The following is a 22,390-nucleotide window of genomic DNA, read 5'->3' on the forward strand; positions in this document are numbered from 1 at the left end:
AATACATTTAATAGCATTTCCCTGCAGGCTAAATTACCACAGATTCCTTCAGGCAGACAGAATTATCTTTTCTGCTGTCTGCTGCAAAGATGTCTAATCAAAAATTACATATTTTAAAGGTCAAATACAACTAAAGCCATTATCCATTTGACCTGCTCCTTAACAAGAAACCAAAGAATTTCATTTGGGGATGCCTCCACTTATTTATTCCTCCTGGATAATTTCTACATGAAAGAAAGTATTTATCTCTATAAGCACTGTCTCAGAAGTTTAGACTATGTGCAAATTCACACAACAGGTACAGACACTTCCTTACGACTGGATAATTTTTTCCTTTAGGCTCAAGTCCCACTCTTCCTCATGCTCAGCACACTGGCATACAAGGCAAAGCATGCCCGGCACCATTTAATTTTTAACTCAGCTAGAGATACAATTTTTAAAAACCTGAAGGGAAAGTAAGGAGAAGTGAATACACACGGAATTCATATTTCAAAGAACATCATCTGGAAAGTAACCTCTCTTTCTGAGTGACAGCTTACAAGTACACGCACTCTGCGGTTAACGCCAAGTAGTTAAATATATCACTAGTGCTCTCGCAAAGCAACTCTGTGGTAGAGAATCACTTCACATCACTCTTCACAGTGTCAAGAGATGATAGCGCTTGGTGAAGAGGTTTGGATGGAGCTTTGCTCCAGGCTGTGGACTTTTCTTTGTGACGTTTCTGGTATCACTCACAAAAGAAGGATCCACCTTCAAGGCTTTGTATCAAGTCTTGCCACAGCTTGTTACCCATATTCAGAGAAATGCTACTCGGAAGCGGCTGAATACTTTGATCTTTCAACAACAGACAAACAGTTCAGACTTCCAAAAGGGTCTGTGTGTAGAATACATCAAGAAAGACAGAGCCCTAATACGACTGAGTTTCTAACACAGACAAGCTAGATTTAGAGAACTGGGAGACTAATCTCTTGATGAAAGGGGCAACTCAGGCACCATGTTGGAAGAAACTTTGAAGGAGTCTGAAGAGATACGTCATCTCTACAAACAAAATTTGTCCAGGACTTCCCCATTCTCCCTGTAGGAGTAATGGCAATTAGGAAGCCTAGCTCCATAGAGAGATGAAAAAGCAAGCAGGTAGCCAGTCTGGTAAGTATACATACATCTATAAAGATTTATGTCTTACATCAGAATGTTGGAGAATGGGGAGAACAGGGAAATAATCTTCATCTTCCCCTTTAAAAACTTAAAAACAAAAGAGAAAAATGATGCCCAGATCAGAAGACAGCTGTGGACTGAGATGGCTGGCTACAAGAATAATCAGAAAGCAGGGAGGGTGCTGTATATAAATCTTTCTTTTCTGCTGCCTCTCCTTGATGCTGTGTGCTTCCTCCTAGTTAAAAAGTTAAATACCCTATTTATTTTTATTTAAATGAAATCTGGCTTTCTGAGCTTTCCTCAGGAGCATGCTATAAAAAAAGATCTATACAATTCCACCTCAGAGATCTGGCTGACTGATTTCTGTTGCAAACAGCCTGCAAATCTTTGAGAACGTAGTCTCTCACTGTAAAATCCGGACAGTGGAAGCATTAGATGGGAGAGCACTGATAGGCTGGTATGTCTCTAGGCTGACCAAAACCTTGAAGCTCTGATACCCTGAAAGGAATCATCGACCCCTGGAATCTGAGGTTCTCTCAGGCACCTCAAGAGTATGTACATTTTGACCGTCAGTAGGTTCTTGACAGTAACAGAAAGAAAAGGCTTCTTGGGTCACTGGGGAGAAAGAGAAAGATGAAAACTTGTTGAGAATCTGACTGTGTATGTGGAGCTGATATGATCACTTAAGCCAAACATGCAATGCAGTGAAGAAATAGATATGCCTTCTCAGATTATCTGTCCTTAGCCCTGAATTTGAAGGACCCTAGCTTTCCATGATATGGTAGTTACCATCAGACAAAAAAAATGAGAAAGGAAGGACGGACATATAAAAAGGAATCTACCATTTCTTATTCATCCACCAGACATGAAAGACAGAGGCTTGCCAGCACAGACAACCCAGCTTCAAAGCAGCCATGCTAAGCAGGCAGTGGCACTGAGTACACAGACAGAAGAATCCTGCAAACCAAATGATGCTCCATCTCTTCACCATGAGGAGTCCACAGTGAAGCTACCACTTGCTAAAGCTAATCCTAAAATCCCAATAGCTTTTTTCTTCTACAAGATTATCTTTTCATTGCCAATTATTTTCCATCTGAAACTCAAATAAAGCCACTACTACTAACAGGAAGATGTAGCTGTGCTAGCTTCCTAGAAGTTTATCTTCATCTTCTTCCCAAGCAGCAGAGAAGCACAATCAGAGCATCAAACATAACCAAAGTGGGCTGCAGATAGGTATGAGGTACATTAATCCTAGGAAAGCAGATATAATTTGTGTAGTGAGGCAGGAGTCTGGAACTCATGGCACCTGTATCTCAAAGCAGCAGCAGATCCTGTCTCTTGGGCACTTGACTGATGCAACTAATATGAGCTAGTGAATTTGCTGTGCAAAGAAACTAGTGCCAAGTGATTGGTATCAGGAAAACATGTGCTTGAAAATCCAGCCATTACACTGGTGTAAATACACTCTAACACTGAACTCCATTCAGGGCAGCAAAACAGACATTTCAGTTAGGAAGATGAGGCAAAAAAGGAATAATGTGCTATGCTTGGGAAAAAGAAGTGCAGTAATAAAACACTCCATTTTAACAGGGCAGCTAAGAACAACAGAAAGGGTTTGGGACACCATTTCCCTCACATGCCCAAGAACGGAGCACGAAGGTGACTGGGGCATACACAATCATATTAAGGAACACATGTAAATCATCACAAAAAGATCTAATGTGCATCCTTTAAAGCATCCAGTTGTTGAAGACATTAAAGCCTTAGCCTTGCACATATGTGCACTTAGATACATAAAATGTGACAGTGATTTTAATATACCAATTCAAATGCTCTCCCTGTCTACCTAGCTTGAAGATGGGCAGAAAATTCTCATTATACAACACAGGCATTTTCTTAGAGGAAACAGCTGAAAAAAAATCAAGGAATTCCTCAAGGAAGACACGCAATTTGAACGCCAGTTCCAACGTTCAGATACAATTATTTTAAATTATTTTGCTACTTTACAAGTTGTAAAGATATATGGTAGCAAATTTCAAATTATATTTTTTAGTTCACATTTGGCAAGTACTCTCATGTGACTGTATGGGGGAGGAGCACAAAGCACACATCTATGCACATTTCAAAAAAATTAAGAAAGTTTTCAGCCTTCCCTCTTCCAGTGACTATTCCCTGCAATATTGTCAATGTGTCAGAAAGACTCTTTTCTTGATATACTTCACAGTTATTTATAAAAAAAAAAAATCCAAGAAAACACAAAGATCGGTGCACCATAAGCCTACAGTAACAAACCTACATCAGGTCATTCAGGACACAAACTTGCAGTTGGGCCTTGATGGTTTACTGTCATACAGCCAACTATAAGATGACCATCAAAGATTATTAAACAAACAAGAAGTCAGGAAAAAACCCTGTGTTTTTTGCTTGCTGAATATTTTTACAGGTAGAAGTGTACTTGAAATAAGTATGAATCTTGTCTATACCACTTGTAATATGCATGCAGACTAATATAACTAATGGCACAAACCTGAGAAATAAGCAAATTAGGTCGGTTCTTTACAACACTGGAATAATCTGAGTATCCTGATAACTTTTCATTTGAAGAGACCTAGATGCAGACTACTAATATGAAGGAACATGTCACATCTCACCATTCCTGTCCAAATGCTCATTAATATTTACCAGCTAATAGGCTGTATTTCTACAAATCAGGCTACACAACACAGTAACTTCCTATTGCTGAACAAGCCACAAACTCCTTTTAATGACAGCAAGCTCTAACTCATTCGTGAACCATTTGTTAATAAACAAGTTAACCAGTAGGTCAAAGAGTAAAACAAGCATTAGAAATTCACCCTAAACCTTTGAATACAATCTTCCCATTGGTATATGAAAGCACATAAAAAGTAAAAGCGCTCATATTCGATTCTCTTTTATTCCAACGTCCTTTTCAAGTACTCTGTTAGAGCAAAAGGAACCCTCCAAGGCAGGGTTGCTGGTGTCAGTGTAACAGATACAGCGGTGCTTAAGGGAAGTGAAAAATCAGCTGTCTGAAATACATCTTTAAAAAACTACACAAACTGAAAACTATTTGTTTTAAATCCCGTTTTTTTTTTTTTTGTTCCCAGCTTTGGGTAAATTCCAGTTCAGGGTAAGCTATAACTAAAATTGTCCCTATTCAGCTGCAACAGAATTTCAGACTAACTATTCAGGTTGAAAGGGGAAAAAAATAGCAGTGGTTCACACCACTACTTGGTTTGTGTCCAGTACAAAGACTCTGATAGCAATCTTTATCTCCCAGTCAAGACGTTCTATTAAAAGAATGTCAAAGCAGTCTGGCATTATCTTACAAGTTATATTCAAGACTTCATAAAAACAGGCAGTAGGTCCCTTCAGAATAAAAAAAAAGTTAATCTTGTTAGGAAGTGATAAAAAGGTACACTCTATCATTACAAAGTTCATATTGAGAACTGGGGAGTTGTAAAGTTTTTAATTGACCCACTACACGAAAGCAAGCATTGCCTATCTCACTGCTAGGCAGATTCAATCCTGACACCCACCTATTTCAATTCAAGGACAAAATAATTTTCAGCTACCCAAAGTGAAAATTTTTTTATGTGGTAATTCATTTGCTTGCTTGGGATCTTAAGTCTACAAACTAATTTTTAGGTTTTTTAAATGTAAATCTTTTTAAAAGAGCTCCCAGTTGTGTTAAATAAATGCATTTAATTGTAATAGCTCTCAAACTAACCAAGGAAAAAACAATTTTTTTAAACTTAAAAGCACATTCAATCGTCTTTTATCAAAACCAATTAAAACTATGCATACAAGTATTTGGCTAGTTTACAGTATCAACATAATAAAAAATACATGCCAGAAATCATTCCATTAATTGTTGGAACAAGAAAACATGAATCCAAACTGCTAATACAAGCCAAGGAAACTGTAAACAGCTTTCCACTTGTTTACTGTCAAATGCTATGGGAAACAATTCAAAACGCTGAGCAGAACTACTGTTACCTATGTTATTCATAACAAATGCAGTTGCCCAGGAAAGGTGACACTTTTATTTCCATTACTTAAGCTCTTGCTTTCAGCTGTCTACAGCTTTGTCAACTTTTCTCTGAAGTCCACCATACAACATTCAGCTCTCATATCCCCTTCCCATCGGAGATTTCAGTACAAGTATTAGAGTTGTTTTAAGAATGAGATTAAAATGAAAGGGGGGTGGAAATCATTGTACCATTTTATGTGCTAAAATACATTATTGTAGCTTTTTACCTGGGAAGCTCTGTTGTCCAATGCTTTGGAAGAAAAAGTCAAACATTTGCTTGGGGGTCCTTTATGCTGGAAATGTGCCCCTCTATTCCCCTGGAAAAACTTTTACATTTGGTGATGCTTTAGCACAAATTTCAGTTTGAACATGTTCAAGAAATATGTTTGGAACTGGCAGCTACGTTTGCTAGTAATTCTGTCTCTACTGGGCATTATAGTTTGAACAGAACTGCCCCAGAGAATTTCTCCTTCCAGAAACTGCCAACTACTGTGGCACAAAGAAACTGAATGCACAGATACTGTTGGTATTGAACAAACTCTCAACACCCACCACACAGGCATTAAGTAGCCAGACAGAGAAGCTGGAACCAGGACTTAAGGGTGAAGTACAGGAAAAAGAAAGGGATAAAATAGAAGCCAAATGATGGAGAGTCAGAACAGACAAGGAGCTGGAAGGGAAGTGAGCAAGAGCTCAAGTAAGGGAAGATAAACGAGAATTTGCCGGATGATGCATGCAGAATGACACTGGGACTATGAACCCAGGGAACTACAGAAGGGAAGAAAACTGGTTTGAGAAGCTGGAGAAAGGAAAACAGAGGAAGCAAAAGAACTATAAGCTGGAGAAGACAAGGGCAGGTTTTGGGGTGAACAACCATTGCAAAACTTGGACAGAAACAATTCCTTTCCACACACCCCATTTTTTCCATTAGTGTGTTATATCAGAAAGGAACCACGAAACCCATTGGTCACATGTTTCTTGTCTTTCTCTTGTGGTCACTCCACAAAGAGGATGGCAACCCAGCACAATGGATCACTGTTATCAAATGGCAGAGACTTGCTTACATGCTGCAGGTTTCACTATCACTGACACTCACAGCCCTGTGGTGAAGAAAAGCTGCTTGTTGCAGAACTTGATAGGGAACCGCCAGAAAATGAAGGATGGTCTCTCAGTAAAAGCAAGCCAGCGTTATCCTGGAAATACAGATGCTATTCCTGCCCCTGCTACAATTCCTTTGTGCTGGTAGGTAACTTTTAAGCCAAAACTTTTCAGACACAAAACTCCTTCTGTACAAATTTCTGGGCGCTTAATCTGTGATTCTGAGTGCTTCCTCACAGCTGCAGATGAAGTCACCCAGGCAAAGGAAGGCCCATGTACCAATAAATCAGCTATGATGGGTTTCATAACAGGTACTCAATGAGATGGGAATGGACAACCCTCTTTGGATTGACCTCTCTTTGGCCCAAGTCCTCATCTTTAAAAATGAGGCTTTTGCCACCACCGGAATGCAAGATTATTCTGTATTTGTCAAATCTGGTTTTAAAATTCAAGTAATTAAACTCACATCACTCCTTTTGACAACTGTTATTCCTATCAATGGCGGTCTGGAAGAGGACTATATATTGCCAGTAATATCATCTCCTCAGACAGCCTATACATTTCTTCTCATTTTTAAATGTCTTATTAAACAGGGAGCCAGGAGAGAAGACAGAAAAAGCCCAGAGTACTAGGGAAAAGTTCCACACCATGAGAACATGCTGCAAGATTAATTTCTTAATAAGAAAGCCGTAGCTCTTGAAGAGAGGCTGCACCCTTCCTGACAGGGGCATGAGGCTGACTGCAGACCAGTTATTAGGTACTGGCCAGAGCTAGAGTTACATGAACTCTGGACAGAATGGTTTACTAGCACAAAAACTGAAATATTGTCATTTCAGCTGAGTTAGAGATCATTTTACTGTATCTACTTTCTCATGATGCAAATCCACTTGACTTTTGGTCGGTTCTTTCTAGTTGTAATTGTAGTCTACAGCAAAATACATATGATTAAAGAGCATTTCAAGTAATCATACCATTACTGTATCAACAACTTACCCTCCCCTTTTTCCCTCGTGAAAGTCACGTCCTCTCTATCTCCACCCTTAAAGTTGAAGGAAATTGCTAAGCAAGAATATGCTAACATACTGACTTACACTTTGCCTTTTTCAGAAGAGCAGCATCAAAGAACAGAAAACTAGCTAAGGTAACTCTGAACAGAAAAATTAGTAAGCAACAACAAGCTTGTTCCTCAGCACTCACTCCTGCCACTCCTTCACAGTCAACACTGTGTAGTAGGAAGGGAGGAAATCCAACAGGCATAAAACAACAACCCCTCTTGAAACAACTCTTACGTTGGAGGTAAAACCTGTTTCAAAAGCAACAGAGGGGAGGGAAAGGGTGCAGTTTCCTGGACTCCAGATAGGGATTAAAAAATGTCTTGGGCATATCAAAACTTGAAAGGCTCCACTGTGCAAAACTTCTCACCTCTTTTAGTTGATCAGCACTTCCCCATGATGCTGAGCGCTGATGTGATCTCTTTTCTGCTCCTTCTTCAGCCCAACAGCTGGGTGTCTAGAAAGGAAAAAAGAGAAAATACACTGTACTGAATTCTCCAGATAAGAAAAACTTTTGGCACAAATTATTGCTTTACTCTTTCTGCAGTGTCAGAGTTCATGTATAATGCCTGAAGAATAAATTTCAGAATCTGATACGCAGCAGTAATAGTCCCAATACATAAAAAAACAATATAGAAAACTAAAACTTTGTAAACCTGCATTTGCAAAAGATGAGGACAATGCACATTACTGACAAAGGAATCGGAGGCCTGACAATCACAAAAACACCTTACCTGGCTACTCCCATCTGCGCTTTGGCATCCATTTCTAGTTTTCATTCAGTGGACAGTTTAGAAAACCACAAGATTAAAAAAATATACAAACAAACTCATAGACCAAAAGCCAGGATTCACTTCTCCCACCCGTATTCCTTAATCACTGGGCTACATAATCAATTCCTTCCTGCAAACTCTGACTTGATACAGAGTTTGATACACCTTTTATTATTTTTGGCTCCGACCTACATGAGCAGAGCAGTGAAGAGCAGGCCTTTTCCAACCTTGTCTGCAAGCCCAGAAGCTTGGGGGTTGGATGTAGGAGCTCTAAAGTTAAATCCCAAAGATTGAGAAGCGTTTGGAAGCCAGACCTCCCGACTCCTCTGCTATTCACAAGACTACTATGAAAACTGAGGGTATCCACCAGCATTTCTGAACAAGAGTCACCAGCTGCCAGAGGAGAAATGGGGACATCTAAAACCCAGAGAGAGTTTGGGGTATGAACCACATAAAACTCAGGGCGATAGGCACACATAAATTTGTGACAAGAAAAAAAAAAAAGTGGCTTTTTTTTTTTTCTTCAACAATTCCTACTAGTATTAGCTGAATCTTTCACAATAAGGCCACAAGAAATAAAACTATACCACTGAAAACGATGCGAATTTGGCAGTGAGGTTTTTCAGGGAAGGGACAACTGCTAGTACTTCTCCAGGGGAGAGAGGTCCCCAGCCCAGCAGGACAGGTAGGATCTGGGATCCACCTCCCTGCGGGACACCCTTCTTTTGCATGGAAACCCTGTTCCTCCACAGCTTTCCTTACTCTTGCTTCCCCTCTAGGGTCTAGAAACTTCTGTAGTACCCACACATGTAGCGGACACTGTTCTGCTCAGGAATAAGGCCAGGCACCGCCCTGGAGAACGCCACAAACACAACACCTGCAGCTCCTCACCCTCGCTGCCCTGGGAAGGGAGGTGGAGGCAGCCCTCCGGGGCCAGGCCGCTCCAGCCGAGCGCGCCAGGCCAGGCCCGGTACCATTAAGCACTGAACTGTAGTTTCAGAGCACAGGTTATACCTTTATAATCACTGCACTACCATAGTGTTATATGGCCTACAGCCCGGCACCTAACTCATAAGTGCTAATATTTAATGTGCCAAGTCACTTTGTGTGCACAGGCCTACGTATCCCACTTGTGTTTTCTGCCAGCCCTGCAGTTTCCATGTTTTTGGTGGGCTTTTTTCTCCGTTATTCTTACACCACCAGGAATACTTCCACCAACGGCCCAGCAAGCTATGTGGGCGATTAGAAAGCAAAATGGAAAAAATCAGTAACGAAGTTTTTGCTGCATGTTCCCAGGAAAGAAAAAAATAAGTCTTTTATAAAAGTTAGGGTTCTGTGTATTTATTTTATGACTCTCTTTGTGTGGGTCTGCGGAAGAAGCCAGAAGATAACATGGTTATAAAAAAAAATATTAACAAGAGTGAAGAGCTAAAACAGCTATTTAAAACTATGAGGAAAACATGGAAGTCCCTCAGCCAGGCAACCCATGACTCTCATCACCCAAAGCAGAGCCTCTGCCACATACGCGCTACCTGTGTGTGCATTCGTTCATTCTACATTTTAGCAGAGCCGTATTCTAAATAAATACTTGTTCTTGCAAATTTGGTACTTACCACCTCTCTGAAATTTGTGTGAAAGAGATTGTATTGCTTTAAAAATTTTTTTAAACACTGAAGTGGCTTGCAGATTTCTAAAGAACTAGAGAAAACAGGGGGGAAATTTGCTCCTTTTTCAAAATCATGAGCTTTCACAATCTCATACAAAACCAGAAAAACATCAATGCAAAGGGAATTCTTTGAAAATTTATCTTCCAGAGAGTGTATTCTGAATACAACACTGCCCCATAGTTTGGGGAACAACCCCAGGACAAAGTAGAAACAGGCGTTTCAGGTGCTTAAATATCTTCCCATGCTGTAGGAGGGTGTACCAGGGATCACTACAAGCTCATAGACTTTCAACTACAGCTTAATAAACAGAAAAGACATCGAGTATCTAAAAAGCCAAAGTGAGTTTCTCAACAAAGAGAAGTAAACTGTTAAAAACAAAACAAAAAACATTACATAGAAAGAGCTTGCCTGTATTTTTTAATAAGCACAAATATTGATCCAGATAGCAAGAATAAAAACAAATAACAACACCCTGAAGAACTTCATCAACAACACTGGTGACTGTTAGTAGAGAGAGGTGGGAATTCTTATATTGCAGTTGATTTAATCAGAAAACAAAAATAACAAATATAAACCATCCGTTCACTTAATACTAATTTTTGTACTTTCTCAAATATGCTTTGACACTCTCTTCCACTCAAATACTATCTCCGTTGAGACAAGGATTACACCGTAGCTTTCAATCTCTGGTAAATTGAGTCAAGTCACAACCTTTCAAAATATACATACAAGTATCAGTATACAGGGGGCAGACTATTGGCATCCCTCGATTTTATTTGCAGTATTAGGTTACAAATAATATATGATGTTCCTAGCAGAGTACTGAAGTCAGGCAATGTTATATTAATGTGCTACTTATATTCAGATGGAAAAAAGAAAAAAGGTTAAAAAAATAACACAACATAAGCAGTTACTAGAATATTATAGCAAGCCCATCTTCTTCAAACCCTAGAAATTGCTGGTTATAATATATTGTAACCCACATTATATGAAGATAAGTTTTGGGTTTGTAACCCAAAATCCTTATATTCAAAAGTTGTTGGTTTTTAAAAAAAAACAAAAAAAAAACCCCAAAAAACAACAAACAATAAAAAACCCCAAACAACCAAAGAACCCCACACTTGTTACATTCAAGCAGAAATTCCACTTTTGTAAGTTTAACTCATGTATGAACACCTCATACCTCACTTGAATGTTGTAATTTACATCACAAATAAGATGGGGGTCTACAGCACCCTTGATATTCCACAGACCATGAAAATTCTTTTCCCATCTTTATTTACAACTGCTACAAAACAGGCTTATTCATGGAAGCCTTCATTTGAAGCTGCAAGTCTACTTCCCATGTATTAAACATATCAAAAAAACCAATGAAACTCAAAAAGTAACTCAAAACTGTATTCGAAGAAAAATTCTGAATCACAATAAACGAAACCAAAGTTGCTGCACCTCAAGTCAGAAACACAGTAAAAGAGGTCATAGGCACTATCTGTGAAACTGGTAATATTTCAGAGCTGAAAAAAATTTACAGCACCACTTAAGTATGAACCGAACTTCATGAAACTGAAGGATTATTCCTGCAAGTCTATGTTCAGAAACTAAGAGTGAAAACATTTTAGGAGGAGAACCTTGAAAACATTAAGTAACGCATGCTGCAGCTTCAAGAGGAGGATCGCTGATATTTCGAAATGTGAAGGTTCATGGTCCCAGTTTCAGCTGACACAATGCTTAAAGCATGCGCATGGGATAGGACACGCTGAGAACACCACATCTGGTTGCTCTCTTCAGTCCTAATGTAAATTACAATTACCATTGTTCTAACTCACCCAAGCTTGTAGAGATTAGCATTTCTTCCAAGGCGCTTGGTAATTCTGCCTTGCTTTTCCACCCATGTCAGGGATATACACCTACATTCTTTCCACTTCATTTAGATCAGAATGACTGCATGGAATACCAACCTACCTAAACCTAAAATAAGACTGAATTACTCTAAATATCTCACATTTCATTGCCAGTCCTTCACTCTAATTACTATATCTAGCCTGCATTCCAGATTAACTACATTGGGGGGTGGGTGCAAACATTAAGAACACAAGACTAGGTTTTACAGGAGAAGCAATAATATTTGAAGAACTTCCATATTTAAAAGAAACGCAACAACAGCACTAGAAGATAAAGTCTGATGAGTCTTCAGATGTTTCTAAAGCATTCAAAGGCCGTCTAGAAATTTCACAGAAAGAAACAGCCTAAAGAGTTAGAAGTTAATTTGACTATAGGTGACGATGACTCAAACATCAGACAGGTTAAGAGAAGTTAGAATGATAAATTCATAGTTACATGACACATCTTCCTCCTAGTCCCTTCCCCCCAAAGTACATCATTACAATATCCCATGAAAGTAATGACAACTAAAATACACCAATAAAAAAGCTTCATATAATTGAGCCTCCTGGTTTATGACGTCAATTTTTAAGCAATGAAATTTCTACCCAAAAGAATACAAAACATTACTCAAGTGACTAATGAGAGGTAACTACATTAAAGCCTTGACCCCCACACAGGAAGAATAAAAACATATCTTAGCCAAGCATTCCATTTTAATAACTCTGCGTTATTCTTTAGACTAGCGAGAAGTAAAAATTCTGAAAGGCATTTTGCAAACTTTCTTTATTTCCATTTGTGTAACACATAATTACCATATACAATGAAAAAGGCATATCCAGGCATATTGGAATCCAGTTTAAGAAGTCAATTGGAGGGGGGGTGCTGCAGGAAATCACTGAATCATATTCCACATGGTCATTTATTCTTTTCTTTGTATTATTTAGATCGAGAAAGATTACATAGACGAACTTTGTTCGGCAATGTATTTGTTATGACATCAACGTCATATGTTTATCCCTAATCTCTCCTTTTTAATTTTATAAAAATCTTTTAAATAATTTAGCTACTGCCAAATAATTATATTAATAAACTATGATGATTATCGAAATGTTTCTGAAGATTCTAAGGTTAGGCATAATCATTTCAACACTGAATTATTCCTTACACTAGGAAGGGGGAAATACATGTATAGCATGAAGGAGAAGTATACAAAATTGCTCCAACAGTGCTCCCAACAGAGATGGAAAAAGTGGGGAAAGGAGCTATACCGAGTTTTAAATGGCCTTAATGAAAAGTTCAAATTTTGCTGAAAAGAAGAGGGAAGTAGGACAGTGGAGGAACTTGGGAAGGGGATCACAAAGTACATCAACACAGATAATTACTTCCTATAATAGTAAGTTTCCCTGCATTTCTGAAATACTTAAAACACTACTAAATATAATGCTGTACCTCTGATTATCCAAAACTTGCTGCTCCTTGAAGATCAGCTAGTTGCATGCATATGTACACATACACTCATGAGCATAAACGCATGGAGAATTCTTAGAATTCTGGAATTGTGTAAATGTCACACAACATATAGTGTCATAGAATATTTTTCCAAAAGCAAACATAACAACCTCACTTCTAGTAAGTGTTTTCAGTCAAAACACTTGAGGTGGGTAAAAGAGAAATAAATATGAACTACAGTTATGATTCTCCAAGATGCAACAGAAAGTAAAACAAACAAACAAAATTCTGTTTCCTTTATTTAAATAATAAGATATTACTGAATTCTTTTTGTTAAATCCTGGTTTAATTTTAGAGAAAGAAGAAACATTTTATTCATGAGCACTACACAGGTTCAAAGAACTTAAGTGGGAAACAAGGAGTTGGAATAAAAAGGTTCATCTGATCACAGTGAAGACCAGAATCTGACTTTTTTTTTTTTTTTTTTTAAAAATACAAGAATTCTAAGAAACTTGGAACAGCCATAATCACCACCTTCACAAAACTGCACAAAATTTGGATTTTAAATTACTGTTTAATTAGGGACAAAAAGTACCCCTGAAAGAGAAATAATTATTCCACCTACAATGTAAGTTATACTGACAGTATTGTTCATGAGTTTAGAAGTAAAACAAGAGATAATTTATTCTCCAATGAAACATGCTCACACAAAAAAATTGGTTTATTGATTTTCACTACCTTGTTTTTATTTATTTTGTTGTTACCATCTTCCACTCAGCTAAACTACCAAGTGTTATTATTTTTAGCTACCGTAAACTACATCAACTCCCATGAGCTAAACTGTTACTTAGCCAACAAACATGAAGCAGTGGAAGTACTTGTGCTAGTACTCAAAGAGCAGGGCTTTAATTTAATTTAACTTAATTTGCCATGCATGCATCCTATCAACAACTTGGAACTTATCCTTAGTTCTTGAAATTAGATATACTTCAAACTACACAGAGCTCAAACAACAAAAAACTCCACACAACCAAAACATAACTCAAGTCAATATTTTATGATCAAGTTCATCTACAACCCTCCCTAGTGAATATTTAAAAAAAAATTGAATTTGCGGTGCCTATCACTATGCTTGTTACATTTTACATATTCATATAGTGCTGAGTAGTCAATACACGTTTTCCAACTCAAACACTGCTAAATGCTTGATTTTTGCATAATTTGAATAAGAAGAGGGCTAATATAATTCCTTGTTAGAAGATATCCACACAAATCCAAACCATGAAACTTCCCTGCCCTTATCCCTTTGAAATAATACTTCACCTTGTAATGACAACAGTACGGCCTTTCCTCTCTGTTACATTTGGTTATGCTGAAAAGGTAAAACTTTTTTTTTTTTTCCCCCCTCCCTGAGCTTTGTTTCTGAATGAGGCAAAGGGTGGCAGCCAACAGGTCAAATAACCTAAACACTTACTTGAGCTCACTAGGAAAGCAATTTTACTGCCAAATGCTTGGAGCTCAAATATTTATAGAACAAGTTTGTTTCTCTTTTCTGTAACTAGTGAAAAGGTTTGTTTGTGAATGTTTAAATATTCTAAATCTTCTATTCATAAAGGTATTGGCGAAGTTTGATATGGATATATGTTTTATAAGAGAGAGGTTAAGAAATACAGCAACTACAAAGCGTGTTCCCAAAAGTCTCCTGAATGGAAATTATGGTTTCAGAACAGAAAGACTTTCAAGGCACAGTATTGTGAAAGGTAGACACCTTGGAAGTAAATCCAGGATTAAGAGCTTTTTAGGTGGACCTTTCACGACAGTAAAGATGACTGCTTGTTCTTCTTTTTTGCTAAAACTGGCTGGCTGGTTTCAAAATGAATGAGTAGGACATGAAGACAGCATTTTCTTAAAGGGTCCCACCACAGTTTCTAAAAGTTTCCTTGAACAATTTTAATCATCAGATTCCCAAATTCATTAAATCGGATTTCTGGATCAAACAGATCTTTTTTCTTTTCTAAGCATTCTATGCTTATCCTTCCCCCATCAGAGGGGTTCCTGCATTGCATTACAGTAGATTTTAAAGAGATGTGGAAAATTATTTATATATGCTAACTTGTCCTGATAAATTCAGTATTACACAAAAGACTAAAACCTAGAATCAATTTAAAGAGCTGCTGCGTTTGCTCTAAGCAATGGTGGCAAAATGGGTGACAAGTATGTTGTGAGTCAGTGGAAACTAACCAAAACCTGTACACCTACAAGTGAGGTTATGACAGAAAAATCCTTAATATTTTAAAGGTATCATATGCATTGTGAAACATAAGCTTCCATTAAAAACAATTCTTAATGGTACAAGAGAGTTATAGGCAAAAGGTAGGATGACAGAAGTATCATTTTTCTTTGCAGGACACCCATGATGACAATGGGCCAGAATCATGGCACAAGAGATAGAAAACTGATTTAACAACCATCCCTACATGACCTGTAGACTGAAAATATAACCAAAGGTAGATAGCTTTTTCTAGTTTCCAATTTAGTTTAGAACACAAACTCAGATTATTTACTCCATACCCTAATAACACTATGGAAAAAACAGGAATGCAACTCCTTTGCTAATAATTTGGGGTTTTTTTAGAATTACGTATTTTTTTACCTATTTGATAGTCATCATCTTTGTGGGCAACAAGCTCCAGCATGAGGAGGAATCAGGCAAGAAACAATGTTCAGCTTTCTAGCCCAAGAGCACTGGACCACTATGAATGCCACAGCAGCCTACCAGCCAGGGGTTCCTGCTAAGGACAGAGCCCTGAGGAGGATCCAAGGGTATATCACAAGGTTATCAGGCCATAAATAATCTCAGTAGCCTTCTCTTTGTAGCTGGTGGTAAGGCTCTCTTTCTGATGTCTGGCTTCAAGAGGCAACTCTTCCACAGAGCATTTCTGTTTGTCTTTCTTGCAACTAAGCAGAGGGAACATCTCAAGACCACATTACAGGCTCACTCCCAGCTTCCTCTTCTTGATTTCCCCTCCAGTGACGAACTGCTCAATTCTTCTTAACAGTAACCTCTCTCCTTCTCCTCCCCCGCACGCACCCAAATACACTTTTTGAGACTCTCAGATTTATTACCACAATTTAATAAAATCTTAGTTTGTCAGCCACTACTATTATGGAATCTGTTTTTTAAATAACACTCAGCACAATTTTGCATATAGCAGCTTCAAAATAAACCAGATACAAGGCTGAGATTGAAATCTGCTTATTTAGCCTCAACAGATCTGCCCACATACAGAAAATCATTTTTAACAACTGTTTTCTAAAAGCATAAAAATATTATCTGTTGCATACCATGTTACTGAGTTGACACTGATTAAAAAACACTACCGTACCCTATTTTTAGGGCTTTATATTTATAATAAAATTAAGTGAACCCACATTTCTTCAGAATTAAGTTGAGCTAAGATTCCCGATCAGGTGATAAAAGTATTATCAGGAAGACATCCATTATACGAAACATCTCTGTTGTCTTGTTTTACAGCTTTTTACCTGAGTAGATTTATCTTTCATACATGAAGGGTAGTGTACGTGGGGATCACGTGGCCACTGTCCTGTGAGGTAAGGTCCTGTTATTGTGTCCAAAGAAGAAGTTCGTCTTATGGTACCAGAAGTTCTGATTTGCTGGGATTTTGGCCTGTCCACTGTAGAAAACCAGAACAAAATCAACAAAAGAGTCAGGCTAAATTTGATATTAAATGTTAAAAGCTAGCTATGACACACAATGGCAAGAACACATCAGAAACCTTTGTCTAAATGCCAAGCTGAAAAGAATGCCATCACATCAAAGCAAATAACATCAGACAAAGGAGAAAAAATACAAAAGGCAAAACTTAACAGTTACAAAACCCAACACCACATAAAGTGTCCATATCTGCAAAGAACCAGGCTACTTATGCAATATATTTTCATCAACAAAAAACATCAAGCAAATTTAAATACAGTGATGATGCAACTCAGGAAAGCCAGACATATAGAAATAGAAAATGTAACATAGTATCAGTATTGCGTTACTTTTTTTTTAAGTCAGCTTGCTTAGCTTTCTAAATACTAAAACACAGATCATGACAAAAATCACGATTCTTAAGAAGATGCATATCCAATTTCTTGCTCTCATGTTCGTCATTCCAGATTATTTCCAAGATCCCAATACAGGCCTTAGCAAGCTGAAACCGTGGGAGTGTGTGTCTCCCTCTGACACAGCTCAGGTCAAGGCAGCTACCATGTTTGTCTTCACTCATCACAGCGCCTGCAATTGTTGACTCCTCCCTGTGCTTCTCTCCCCATACACCTAGATCATGGAACGCTTTTTCCTGCATTTCATTTGGAAAGCAGAGAGTAGGGTGATTCATGAGATTGTTCTTTCCCACATCAGAGTTTTACAGCATGCTCTCTGGATCATCTTGCTTTGTCCTTTAGGCAAAATTACTTCATATACTCATTTTCTAGACTTTACATAAGCCAACCTAAGGCCTACATTACAGCTACTCTCTATCTTGCTCACCCCTACTAAAAGACGTTTGCAAGTGGGATTACTTTCAAGTTAGTCACATGCTACGCACTGATCCGACCTACTGAAACCCTACTCACTGCTCAGAGCTGGAGAGCAGACCTGCTAGCACACTTCTGAGACCAAACATGGGCACTGACCTCCACATGCATTTTCTCCTTGTATATCATCTAGAATTGCTGGGTCTCAAAAGGCAGACTCCATCATCAGTGTTTTATACAGCATTCAGCACAATGATTAAAGTACAGCTTCCACTAATACAGCATGCTTATAGTATGATATATGAACAAGATAATGTTAAAACAGACCATTTTAGAGAAATGTAGAGCTGCTGAAACACTTCATTAACAACTAATTTTAGGTGAAGAGTTCTAAATAATGCCGTGAACTGGAAGCATCATAGTATATCATACTGCCTTTGTATAATATAATTGTTTTGATTGCAATGTTATCTATAAACGAAATCCGTACAATTTCAAACACATCTATCCTCATAGGATTCCAATTGTGACAAATTTGCATTTTAAGAAATATTTTTGAACTATTAAAAGTAAGAAAGCCTGAAATCCAAAATAAAGGTGACAAATTTTAAACACGAAAACAGTATTTACATTCACGCTGAAACACAGAAGTACCTAAAGGGCGCATACCTACAACGCGTTCTTCCAGCCTTCACTGCCATGCTATGGCACTACACTACTTTCCCAGGTAGCTTGAGTTTTGAAAATTCCTCCAAAAGCTCTGTTCATTAGAAATACATTACATGCGAAAAATCTATCAGGAATTTGTTAAATACATAAGTAGTTAAGTATGTTCTAAAAAAAAAAACAGACCACACCTTTTACAACAAGTTAAAGACCATGCAGAGACAAACTGGCAAGACAATGTCTGAAGACGGGGAAATAAGGACTAAGCAAAATTTACCTTTGCAAACTTCGTATTTAAAAACTCTTGCTGAAAAAGAAAAAAAAAAAAAAAAACAAAACACAAACAAACAAGAAAACACAAGTCCAAAACACACAAAATATATACAACCAGAGAATGATCTAAGGTCTGTGTCTTGTTCTACACCCAGAGGAAAGGCAACAGCAATCCTGGCATTAATAAGTCACATAATTGCCCTGCAACGGCAACGGACACAAACACCACCACAAGTTACTACATTTATATTTTTCCATGGTGATCTTGGAAGCGAGTGCAGGAGACTGTCAAACTCTGAAGCTAGGAGAAGGAAAATTCAAGACACAGTCTCCTAAGTCCCTACTACTCTTCACTATTTTTTTGAATCACAGGAAACGAACCAATGACACCACTTCACAACTGCATAAACCCATCTCAGTTAGCACTCGTGTAATGCCATCCCTGCTCCACTGCTCTCTGTGCTCCTTCCATCTACTCTGAGACAGCATGCACAGATGTATGAACCCACCTAGTAAGGTGATTCACTGAGTTAAACATAAAGAAAACTAAAACCTACCCAAAAAAAGTCATAAGCACATGGTTTTCCCCATTACAGGCAGGTTGGCTATGCTGGTTTTGGCTGGGGTAGAGTTAATTTTTTTTCATAGTAGCTAGTATGGGGCTATGTTTTGGATTTGTGCTGAAAACAGTGTTGATAATCCAGGGATGTTTTCATTACTGCTGAGCAGTGCTTACACAGAGTCAAGGCCTTTTCTGCCTCTCACCCCACCCCACCAGCGAGGAGGCTGGGGGTGCACAAGAAGCTGGGAGGGAACACAGCTGGGACAGCTGACCCCGACTGGCCAAAGGGATACCCCATACCGTATGATGTCATGCTCAGCATATAAAGCTGGGGGAAGAAGGAGGAAAGGGGGGACATTGGCAGTGATGGCATTTTCTTCCCAAGTAACCGTTACCCATGATGGAGCCCTGCTTTCCTGGGGATGGCTGAACACCTGCCTGCCCATGGGAAGCAGAGAATGAATTCCTTGTTTTGCTTTGCTTGCATGCATGGCTTTTGCTTTACCTATTAAACTGTCTTTATCTCAACCCATGAGTTTTCTCACTTTTACTCTTCTGATTCTCTTCCCCCATCCATCCTGCTGCAGGGGGAGTGAGCGAGCGGCTGGGTGGCACTTAGTTGCTGGCTGGGGTTAAACCACAACATTGGCATAATATAAGGGGCAGAAACAACCACAGGAGAGCCAGGAGGAACAACAGAGCTGCAGCAGCGCTGAGGTCTGTTCAATAACAGTTTCAGCTCTCACCCTTTTATGCTATATATCCTTAGACCATAAAAAAATAAAGGAGAAGGGATCTGCAAGCATGAAATTTGAAGGAACAGAGTTGAACTGGACCACAACAATGGTGGCTCAGATCAGCCTAAAATGTTTTCTAAATATTAAAACTGCCCTCAGGATTTATTTCTTAACTTTGCTTTTCTCACCTCATTGTAAGTCTGGCTTCTTGCTACTCTAGGAGCTACTACAGAACTTTCACTTCTCCCCAGACTTTCATCACCGATGGGATTTTGATGCTCCTATCATGCATATCCTTCTCCAGTCCCAATCACTTTGTCCGGATGGAAACCTCATGCTTTGGTTTTCTCACAGAAGCAAAAAAAAAAAGTGCAGCAAGTGCCATCCAATATCTGAAGCGCTTCAACAGCTCCTGAAGTTAGCCAACAGACTTCAGCATCCAGAAAGGCTTAATCAATATTCAGAAATTTCTAAAATTACAGAATGATTTTACCCAAGTTTCAGACTATACCACATCCGACAGTATTGGAGTGTATGAGTGGATTTTACTGCAGTGGTAAGTCAGAACAATTCTTTTCTGTTTCTCAGGGATGTCTGAGATACCTCACAAGGAGCTCAGCTCTACCTCCAGAACAAGTAAACTTTGGAACATAGTACTTGAGAAGCCTAATGTTACCTGAAAGAGTTAGCTAGAAATTACAAAAGCAAGATGCATGCTCGTAGGAAAGCAAAATACGCCATGTTATTTAAAATATGCCACAAGTTTTAATGGTATGTATTTAGGGGCTATTGCTACCCATTTCTAGTTATAAATGATTTTACGTAAAATGGCACAAGGGTCCACCTGAATACTACAGCTGGTGAAACCTAGCATGATCCTACCTCCCAGCAGGAATCAACTAAAATAAACTGCATGAAATCGTGAAATTATGGTTCTGCATGCTGCATTGAGAGCCAAAAGAATTCTAGTTATACCACCTAGACTGACTGAAAAAAGGTTTCCATTTCTCTGCCAGCAAAATGTAATTTAGTAAGAGACTAACACATGACAGCTCTTTTGAAAAGGACATAGGGCTCAAATAAAACCATCTGCTACAGCTCTAAAATGAAGAGATTGCCTTCCCATCCAACACAGAGGCAGCTAACCTGCACATAATCTCAAAACCATGTTCACAGTCCATTTTAGCTTAAATAATGCCTTCTGCCATGCGTGCAATGAGGAAAATCACCTGCAGCAGAAGAGCAAGATTGACAGCTAGCATTGGTACCATTATAAAAACGGCTTCCGCTAAATCCACCAGAGCTCATCTGTCAGCATCTTTTCTTCCCATCTCTCTTTCAGCAGTTAGCAGATGCAGTTCAAATTTGGCCAAAACTTTTCTACTCACATCTTTGCATGGATATATCCAGCTTAAAAAGACTAGAATTATCCTAAGAACTTCTCAGATGACACAGATTCCTCTCAAGTTGAGTGAAAAACATGAAATAAAAATAAAATTCACTCTTCCCTAAAACTAGGATTATTAATATTGTCATCTAATTATCAACGTCAGCTAACTGTGACACTCTCCTGCAAAAGGCTAGACAACATTCTTGCAGTAATATCTTGATTTTTTCTTGAAGTTCATCTATAACTTAAACTATTTACCCAAGACAGCCAAGTCATTACACTGTCAAATATCAGTACTAAATTCCACAATAAAGTTTCATGAGATGCTGTTTCTCTTCAGTGCAGTTGCTAACACTCTGCAGAACCTTCTGGTTCACCTTCAGAGCTTCTAGTGAAATGAGTCCCAAGCTTAGGTCTCATCCGTTCCTAAAAAATTTCAGATTTTACCTAGGAATTGAACACAAACTTCAAAAGAATATTCTCCAAAAATACTGAAGACTTTTGGAAGGATTCACTTTGATGGATATCCTAGTCTGCTTAAGACTCTTTTCAAGAGCTCCAAAGTCAGAGTTCAAGGAGTCTGGCTCAAAGGAGATGTAGAGACTAGATACCACATTATGAAGGAGTATCAGGTATTTCTAGGACATTCCTACTATAGATAATAAATTTACAACAATCTGCAAAACCAATGATTCAGAAGTGCCTGTGTGAATGCCTCTTAAATAATGAAGTACATGGGAACACAGCATGGGAAATCATAAACTAGAAATGGAAAGCTGAATATTAAGGAATGGTGACCCACAGCAACTACTAAGAATGATGGCCCAACACTTCTGTCGTGGCTACCACAGCAGCGCCTGCTGCTGACTGCCCCACACATGTCTAGTCAAAAGTCCCCTCTTCTGTTACACCTTCTACAAGCATGAAAAGGGACACCTCTGCTCTTGCTTGCTTCGGACAATGATTCCTTGAGTACTACAAAAGTAGACTTTCAGATACAAGAGGAGGAACATTCTCTGAGGAGTCTGGTCAAGGTTTTTTTTGCCTTTTTGTTTGTTTTTTAAGCAAGTATATAGTGAGACTGTACT

At 38.5% G+C, this 22,390-nt stretch overlaps 1 protein-coding gene across 6 annotated transcripts in view; it reads right to left on the reverse strand.

The window, feature by feature from the left end:
• The window catches only part of GLCCI1 (glucocorticoid induced 1), a 57,756-nt gene that overhangs the window by 19,997 nt on the left and 15,369 nt on the right, over window positions 1-22,390 (reverse strand). For all 6 annotated transcript variants that reach the window (XM_082323210.1, XM_082323207.1, XM_082323212.1 and 3 more), the window contains exons 2-3: window positions 16,676-16,827; window positions 7,730-7,816 (exon numbers count right to left, since the gene is read on the reverse strand). In XM_082323210.1, coding sequence (XP_082179336.1) covers window positions 7,730-7,816; window positions 16,676-16,827 — 239 coding nt within the window. The remainder of the gene's footprint in view (window positions 1-7,729; window positions 7,817-16,675; window positions 16,828-22,390) is intronic.

The sequence above is a fragment of the Platalea leucorodia genome, assembly GCF_965183815.1.
Source record: "Platalea leucorodia genome assembly, chromosome: 1".
Lineage (NCBI taxonomy): Eukaryota > Metazoa > Chordata > Aves > Pelecaniformes > Threskiornithidae > Platalea > Platalea leucorodia.